The 9,899-nt window shown below is 30.3% G+C and overlaps 1 protein-coding gene across 1 annotated transcript; it reads right to left on the bottom strand.

Moving 5' to 3' along the window:
- Positions 1–312: 312 nt before the first annotated feature.
- Positions 313–8,719, bottom strand: LOC120086440 (ABC transporter G family member 25). Its single transcript, XM_039043090.1, has 4 exons — positions 8,411–8,719; positions 8,090–8,317; positions 7,366–7,969; positions 313–1,580 (listed from the first exon to the last, which is right to left on the bottom strand). The coding sequence occupies exons 1-4, from the start codon at positions 8,519–8,521 to the stop codon at positions 580–582; spliced, it is 1,944 nt and encodes a 647-aa protein (XP_038899018.1). The 5' UTR covers positions 8,522–8,719; the 3' UTR covers positions 313–579.
- Positions 8,720–9,899: the final 1,180 nt, after the last annotated feature.

The following is a 9,899-nucleotide window of genomic DNA, read 5'->3' as shown; positions in this document are numbered from 1 at the left end:
ATAACTTTTCTCACATGAATCTAACATTACTTTCAAAGTTTCATCATCCTATTTTTCAACCATGTTCCTATTGACATCTAATTTTGACTTGACCTTTTATTTAATATTTGATTTTGACTTGACGTATCTTTTTTCTAGTTGGATGATGCATATCAAAATAATCTATCTTTATGCATCTCATTATCATTACAAAAGATAGAATACTATATTTTTTAAAGTAGATAAAATAAATTTGTTTTATGACAAATTATGATTGGATACTGAGATATTTTAGAAAAATAATGAAAGATAAGACATTCTCAAAAAAAAAAATAGGAAAGAAATCATTTATTCATTCTATTGATAGATGTACCAAAAGAGAGAGTTGGGATTCTCATATTGCATATATTGCTAGTAACATTTAAAAGAAAAAACATTCATAAACTTCATCTTGGCTATTTACATTTACCCAAATCATCATTAGTGTGGTTTGGAGAACCAAATGGTTAGTGGAAAATCCTCCCAAACTTTGTCAAACATGCATGCAATGCAAGCTTTTCCTTCTGCATTTTCTCCTTCTTTTAGGGCTTTTGTTTTCTTCTATTTGATGCGTCTCAAAGCCAAATATGCCAATAACCTATAACCCACAAACATAAATAACAAAGCTCCAATGCTCAATGCAGGGCTTATCTGCCCTGCCACATCTTCTTCCACAAATTTGCAGCTTGCTTTGTCGGTTCCGTGTCGTGAGCAACCGAGCAACGACCATATCTTGTCTCCGGTGCCGTATTGCACGTTGATGAAGAGCCTATAACTGTAATATGTGGTTGAGATGTATTTGATCCAAGCCATGCAGGTTGGTACTTTGTGTACGTAAAATCCTCCCGTTAAGACAAATGCCAACATTGTCACAGTTACTATGGTGGAAGCTTGTTTTGCGTCCATGATCATTGCGCCTAAAGCGAGGCCGAGACCTTGCGATACAAGCACGTAGCCAAGAAGGACCAACAATGTCAAGAGAAAGGCACTAAGCTCCGGTTTTAGCTCAGCCATCCAATATGCCACCGTGAGGAAGATTGTTGGAAGGATGAGCTCCATGGGAAGGTCTCCGATGACTCGAGCCATGAAATAAGACGATAGCGTATACATACCAGAAGCTCGTTCCTTAAGGAAGATTGCTCGCTCTTGGGGGAATGCAAAGACTGCGTTAAACGAAGGGAAAACGCCCCAAAAAATGGAAATGAAGAAGAGAAGGCCAAGGCGATCTTGAATATCTCGAAAATCTGAGTGCCACCACATCAATCCAGCGAGCATCGCTGCGGTGATAACTTGGAACACTCTTAGAGCATTGAAGGTTTCGTGTTTTCGTTCTTTGAGATTTCTCTGGAGCAAGATACTCAATTGGTTGCACCACGACACAACACTAGCTTTGCAAGTATTGGTTGACGATTTCCTTTCACGTGTCATTGTTTCGAGCAACATTGATGTTTCCATGCAAGCTGCCTTTACTCTTGGAGCCAAAAGAGTGTTGTAAGAAGTAATTAGGGTTTGCTTCATGTTGGGTTTCTCCATTTCACTTGTATTGTCAATTTGGTAAACACCTGCATGCATGCACACAATAACAAAAGAACAAAATTATTCAAATTCTTCCAAATTTCACATAAAACTAGTTTTTCATGACACTATTCCTAAACAGCTACTAAACATTCTTAACCATTGAAAGTTGCAGTGACAATATATTCTTTCTTATCCTTTCTAACAATGCTTTTGCTTAAACTAAAAATACTTTTCAGATCAATTAGTAACAAATAAAAACCAAACATGAGAATTTTCTAAACTATCATATGATTGGATAAAACCCCATTCAACAGTAACACCAACATATATACATATAAAGGGTATAATTAACAATACACATGTCCCAATATTAATAATAATAATAAAAATAAAAGAACTAATTAGGTAAGTGCGGTTGGATAAGGGAATGTTTGAATTGGTGGCGTATATAATTCAAAATAAAAAGCGACGCAACAAACACTAAAAAAACCCTAAAGCAAAAGACAGACCCTTGAAATGCATGCACGTGTAGATTATTCTAAAAGTGGATGTTTCCCATTATAAATAAACTATTTTAATAATTTTTTCCCCATTAATAGAAGTGAAATTACAAAAATGCACCTTCTTAGAAAAAAAAAAGTATCATTATTAAATTTAAAAAAAAAACATTTAAAACAAGGAACAGCCATAACTCTTTGAAAAAAAAACAAGGGGAAAAAAAAGGTGTGCATTGTTGGTGGTAAAGGCAAGAGTTCCACTAGTGCTTGGTGCCTACCACCAAGCATTTTGGGCGGCCAAATCTCTCTCCACTTCTTTCACGGCTAACACTCCAAAATGTTATCATTATGCCCTAGCATTATATGCCCAATGGGACTGCAAAATCTCTACCCTACACGTGGCTGGCCTAATCTAGGCCTTATTTTGAGAAGGCGGGCGCTAAGAGAGAGATATTCTATATGGTCGTTTTACAATTAAGATTTCTCGATTCTTTTTGAGATGATGTTGTATCTATCGGTTAAGAAAGGCTAGGTCGACCACACGTCTGTATATTAGGTTTTGTGATTTTTTAAAGAGAAGTTAAGGAGAGATAAAGATTGGGAGAAAGACTAGTTGATGTGAGAGATCGATGAATTAGAAATTATTCGGTGTGTGGTTGTGTACTTAGAGATTATTGGATGCTATTTTGGAACTTATCTTATGAAAAGCTTAAATAGAGTGACAAAGAGGAATTCTTCTAATATTTAGTGTCATTCTTCTAATATTGTTGTCATCATTTTTTTTAGAGTATGATTTTAAGGATCATAGAAGAGTAAAGATAAGATCACAAATAAAAGTGAAAGATTAAATATGAAAAATAGAAAGGAGACTATTCTCAAATCTTTTGATTAAAGTGTCCCCTCCAAATTTCAACCTAAGGAGAAGTAGGGACTACACCATTATTTATTTATTTATTTAAATAATGATATCAATTGTTCAATTATTTGAGAAAGAAGAAAGGGAAAGGAAGAATAAAGATTTAACAAGAAAAGAAAAAAAAAAAAGTTATATTATGGTATTTGCTTCATTATGAATGAAAAGATTTGAAATGGGGCTCACTAAGCTTCTTCTTGTGAGGCTAAGAGAAGTTGGTTGAATCATCTTTTCCAACAGCTTGCCATTTACATTATTATTATTACTATAAATGTTTTTATATTATTTTATCACCTTTTTGTCTTACATAGCCTAGCTTAGGCTGCCCTTGCCCCTTCAAAACACCCCCATCAAAATGTTATTTGATAATCAATATCACCATAGTTTTAAGTTTTAACCCTCTTAATTATTTCACAACTAATTTAATTACAACCCCATCTTAAATTTCTAATTAAAATTTTGGGCTAGAAAAGTTTTTCTAATCAACATAACTCACTCAAATGATAAGACATGTAATGAATGGTAAAAGATGTAAATTTCAATATTTAAAAGAAAAAAAAAACTACATTAAACCCATCATTATTTTTTTAAAGAGAAAATTAACTTTAATTACTAATTAACTAAGAGGATGGTGCATCATCCACTTCAAATTGCCAAGTCAAAACCTCCCCCACCCCACTATATATTGATATCCTTACACTTTACAATCATGGTGTTCTTAAATTTGATGATACCTTGAAACTCAAAAAGCATATTATATAATTATATATATGTCTCCAACAAATTAATATTTTACCCTAAAGTTTTATGTATCCTTTCTCACACCTATGACTCCTAAAAACACTAAGAAAGGGAGGAAAAAAGAAGACTCAAGTGATCAAAGAAACATCTCTCTTTCTATGGCTTTTAGACATATGGGGTAGACCACAAAATAAAAGAATTTTGAGATATTGATTTTTATAAAGCCCTTTTAAAAGGCAAAACAAATTTTTTTAAAAAAAAAATCCAAAACCCTTCAAAGACCAGAAGTTGAGTAGCTTTGTTTTTCAAAAGTAGAGGTTTTTGTTTAATGGGAAAAAGAAAAAAAGCTGAGGAAAGTGATTTGATTTATGTTAAAGAATTCCTTTTATTTATTTATTTTGTTTAACTATACATGTTTGTATAAAAAAGGAAAAGAGTTTTTTTTTAATATATAAAAAAATACTTATATTATAGGGTTATTTTTAAATATAGAAAAATATACTAAAATATTTATAAAATATGGCAAAATTTTAGAATTATCAATGATAAACGCTGATAGACACTGGCGTCTATTATTGATAATTCGAAAATTTTACTATATCTTATAAATATTTTCAAGAGTTTTACCATTTGAAATAATTTTTCTATATTATATCTTATTAAAAAATTAATAATACTTATATTATAGGACTATTTTCAAATATAGAGAAATGAACAAAAAAAAATTATAAATATAACAAAATATCACTTATCTATTAATGTAGATATTGATAGACATTAATAGACATTTATTATCTATCATTGATAGATAGATTAGGTACTATTTGAAAATATTTTCAACGGTTTTTTCAATTAAAACAAATTTTCTATATTATATCTTATTTATTAATATTATATCATTTAAAAAAAAAAAAGGAAAAGAGTTTTGGGAAGACCATAGGTATGTTGCATTTTTCAACCAGTTACTTTGGAATTAAGGTATCTAATTTAGGACCCATTTAAAACAAAACACAAATCATTAATCTCTTCAAAATCTCTCTCTCTTAAATTTTTTTCCAACTCACTTGGAGAAAAATATTTCCACTATGGGTTGAAAAGTGACTTATATTTAGTCATGCTTATTTAAAATAATATATATATATTGCACAAATCCAATTTATTTACATATGAAATTGTAATATTAACTCTCAAACAAATTACATAATTTTCAAATTTAATGAATGATGTTTTTTTTAAATAAGATATAATATTAATTCTTTTTTTTTTTTTTGAAAAAAAAGGACATTTGTAGACTCCCTGTTTGACAGCTAGCAATTTAAATAGGTGGGTCAGTCCCCTATTTTATGGTCATTTCAGGCTCCTGATATTTATGAGATAAGAGATAACATCTATTTAATGTTCTTTCTCAACTTGTTTTTTAATTTAATTTTTTTAAAATAAAAAACATAAAAATTAAGAAGTCAAAACAAATCTCTTCAATTTTTGTCAATATTTTCATCAAATCTAGTGATAGGGATAATCATATTTATTAACTTGGCCTTGAAACTTACTATTCTTTTCCCCCACTTCAATTAAAGATTTTTCTTAAAACTTCGGAAAAAAAAAAAAAAACCATTCCGATCCGATCATTTAAGGATACATAGTTTGACTAGTTTAGACCAATATTATTTAAATCTCTTCAAATAATATTTTAGACCTTGTTCGATAACATTTTATTTTTTATTTTTGTTTTGATGATTAAATCTATATACATTCCTTCTTCTTCCAAATTTCTTATTTTGTTATTTATTTTTCATCAATTATTTAGAAAACCAAGTCAAATTTTGTGAATTAAAAAAAAAAACTTTCAAAATATTGTTTTAATTTTTGAAATTTGACTAAGAACTTACTTAAGAAAGATGCAAATCATGGTAAGAAATGTGGATGAAATAAACTTAATTTTCAAAAACAAAAACAAAAAAAATTAAATAATCATCAAACAGAGTCTTAATTATTCACTATAAGACTTTTGACTCACTTTTTGAGATAATTATCTTAAATGGTAAAACTGTTAAAAATATTTTTAAAAATAGCAAAATGTCACTATCTATCAAATAGTGATCGAAGTCTATCACGATCTATCAACGATAGATAGTGATATTTTGTTGTATTTATAAATAAATTGACCAAGATCCATTTTCCCTTATTTTTTAAATAAATTATAGCAAAGAATAGTAAAAAGATAGATTTTTGTTGAAGGTAGTTGTGAAAGTAACCCTAAAAGCTTCTCATGGATAGTGGATGCTTGCCATAAAGGCAAAAAAAAAAAATTACTCACAACACATGGACACAATATCCACTCATTTTACTCATCAAGAAGGAAAAAAGTTTTTCTTTTTTTTCTTTTTTCTTTTTTTCTAAAAATATAAAACAAAAGTAATAAGAACACACAATCTTCGGTAGAATAGGAATTTTCTGACTCAAAAAATTCAGCACATAAAAAGAGAGAGATTTTGAGGAATATAAATATTACTCCTAAAAAAGTTAATCTCCCACCGCCATTAGTACCACTGGCTACAGTATTTTAAAGTAATAAAACAAATAAGAGAATATTTAAAAACAGAAAAAAAAAATTGGTTAATTAATTAATTAATTAATTTAGTCAAAATCCCGTAAATGCATTTATTACTTCATCACTTCACTTCAACCGAATGTTTCCTATTTTTTTCTTTCTTCCTTTTCTCCGACCATGATGTTTTTTTAAAAAAAAAGAAAAAAGAAAAAAATTGGTTCAATAATTTTTTAAAATTTCACATGAAATTAATAAAAGAAACAAAAATAATCCTTAATCAAAATAACCCATTATTAGAAATACAATTTCAATTTTTTACTACTTAATTAACTTCTTACTATTTAAGTTGAATTAGGATGATTTTTTTTACTATAAAAGATGAAAGAATCAAATCTTTGATTTAATATTAAGTTGAATTATGATAATTTTTTTTTACGATAGAAAATTGAAGAATCAAATCTCTAATTTCTAAATTTAGATTGGTATGATGTCATAGAAAAAAAGTTAATTAAAAGAATAATTAAATTTTACTAAAAGAAGAATAAATAGAATAAACGAAAAAACTACATAAAAAAAACATGAAAATATTAATTAATTCAAAAAATTAAAATAATAGACTGGACTAAATTTAGTACGAAGAATCATTACTCTGATTTGAAAACTTAAATGGATGAATGAAAATGTTCTAACAGTCAAAAAAATAATTATATTTTACTTAAAAAATAATAAAGATTAAAATGTGAAAAAATATCAATTAATTACAAAAGTGGAAATCAATAGATTATGCCACATTAAAAAGAGAAAATACTCATATGTATTTGAAGTACTTTTGCAGCTATTTTTCTAATAGTTCGACGGTCCAATGAATGTTTGTCTATATATATAACAATTTTTTTTTTTTTTTTTCAAATAGTAAGAAAAAAACTTCAAGGTAAATATTGACATATCCGAGTATTCAATCAAAAATTGACATGATATATATTTTTCTTTGAAAAAGATACTTTTTTAATAAATTCTTCAAATAAGATACTTTATAATAAATTCTTGATGGATATATGTGACTAGATGCAAATTCCAATAAAAATATGTATGTAAATGAACACGGCTTAAATTTATGGAGTACGTACCATTGGCGAGATCGAGGAGAAAATCAGCGGGATTCATAGGAAAAGACGGTGTGAAACCAATAGACTCAAAGTAGCTCATTGCTTCACTTCCTTTCCCATAATACAAACATCTTCCTTCCGACAACAGCAACACCGAGTCAAAGGTTTGGTACACCCGACTCGAAGGTTGGTGAATTGAAGTGACTATGGTCTTGCCCTTGTGAGCCAGGGCAGCCATGGTCGTCACGAGCCGATGCGCCGCGGTCGAGTCGAGCCCCGACGTCGGCTCATCCAAGATTAGTAGGCTTGGGTTTATGAGCATCTCATGTGCTATGCTGACCCTTTTTCGTTCTCCGCCAGAGACGCCACGAATGAAGGCGTTACCGATGATCGTGTCTTGGCATTTCGTTAGCCCGAGCTCGGCGATCACCGACTCGGCGACCGCGATTTTTTCTTGCTTTGAAAGGGTTAGAGGCAGTCGGAGAAGAGAGCAGAATATGAGTGTCTCTCGGACGGTTAAGTGCGGGTAGAGGACGTCGTCCTGTGTCACAAACCCAGTCCGTCGGAGTATGGATTTAGTCAACTTTCGACCGTTGGCCAGTACTGATCCAGCCAGACCATTACCCTGATATCAACATAAAGGATGAATCTGACATTTTCTATTAAATTTTACAAATATTTCTATTAATAAACTTAAACTAAAATTGATTTGACAGTTCTGTGATATCCATATTTAAAACCTTGCCTGCAATCTTCCTGCAAGTGCATTGAGAAGAGTTGACTTGCCACTTCCTGACGGACCAAGAATGGCTAGAATCTCTCCTGGAGACACCATGCCAGTAACCCCTTGTAGAATACTCCGCTCTTGAACGGGCGGTGGCGCCCCATCGGACGAGCCACAACCGAAAATTCGTCCGATGGCATTTCCACTATTCTTATCCGTCATCTTTACTCGATAACTCACGTCTACAAACTACAAAAACACCAAGGAAAAATCCTTAGAGAAAAGGGAAACAAAAAATTATCTATCTTTGTTTATGCCCTACTTTATAAGTTTTAACAATACCTTGAGAGTAAGAGGAAGAGAAGAAGAAGAGACCAAAGAAGGGAGGTCAAGAGAGGATGAATCTTTAGGTTGATGAGTTAGAGTTTGAGTTCCACCAACAAAGGAAGGCATTTTTAGGGAACAAACTAAACTACACCTTTTTTTTCTTGTTCAGTGGATTAATTGAAGTAGAAAACACAAACACTCTCAAAATCTAGAAAGAAAATGGAAGAGGGGGAAGGAACAAAATATGAATGGTTAATTAATTTGATTGATGAAAATGAAAGGAAAGAGAAAGAAAGAGAGAGTATATGGAGAGGAAGAGGAAAAGGAGTAAAGAAGAGAAGGTATTTAATGGAAGAAAGGAAGCATCAAAGTGCATGACACGTCAAAGTAAAAGAGGCACAGGCAGTGGAGTGGCGTGGCACCTCCTCCATAGGCCAAACCCAAAAACATTACCTTTTTTATATATATTTCTTTCATTTAATTTTTATTTAATTTTTTTTTTTTTTATGTATATGAGATGTGAGAATCGAATTTCTAAATACAAGATATTATATCAGTTAGAAAATTTTAGTTGTTATAGTTTTGATAAAGTTTTTATAATAGTTCATTTGATTTGAAAAATTATCATAATGTATAGAGACTAGATTCTAATTTAAATATAAATTTTAACTTTTTATGAATTTACAATTTAATCTATTTTATTTTATTTTGTTTCATTTTCAGCTTGAGACCACTGACTCTCTAACATTAATTTCTTTCTCATCATCCACAGTTACAATATTTAAAACAAAACTCCTTTTTTTTTTGTTGGTTGATGTCATTTTTTTTGGTGGTTCTTTCCAACTTTGCCTTTTCTTCTGACAGAGAGACAAGTTTGCCTTTTGCTAGATGGAGGAAGAGAAGCTATTTTTGGGGTTGGGAAGGAGCTGTGTTTAGTTTGCATTGGAATTAGAAGGAGAAGAGAGAGAAGAATGTAGTGAAAATAGATGTAATATACAAATGAGCCTCTTAAAATATGACTGTAGTATTTTTCTATAATAATTAAAATATAGTTAAAAAAGACTGGTAATATTTGATGAGAGTTTTCTTTTTTGCAAAGTTATTAGATTAAATACGTGAGAGGGATAAACCGAGTTTTTTACCGCAAAGTTGATAGTACAAAGTATTACGTCAATTAAGTTGAGAGAGATAAAGATAAATAAAATCTTCTATTGGTCATTTTTACCTAAAACTTCATCCGTTTTATGTCATGTTAGTTGTTTCATAATTTGCTAATAAGAGTTTAACTCAATTCACATCTATATGTACTAAAGATCAAAAGGTTTATGGTTCAAATCTCACACTTCTATCACCCAATTTATACTAAAAAAAAATTGTTTTATAATACATCGAAAATATATGAAGATACTTTTTAATAATGATTTTACAATTATCTAAGTTTATGAAGAAGTAGTTTAAAGAGATAGAAAGGAGAGAGAAGATAATGGCATTGATTCACCAAAGG

Source organism: Benincasa hispida, chromosome 9 (assembly GCF_009727055.1).
Source record: "Benincasa hispida cultivar B227 chromosome 9, ASM972705v1, whole genome shotgun sequence".
Taxonomy (NCBI): Eukaryota; Viridiplantae; Streptophyta; class Magnoliopsida; order Cucurbitales; family Cucurbitaceae; genus Benincasa; species Benincasa hispida.
Note: the sequence above shows the minus strand (reverse complement) of the source record. Positions and strands in the feature narration are given on the sequence as shown.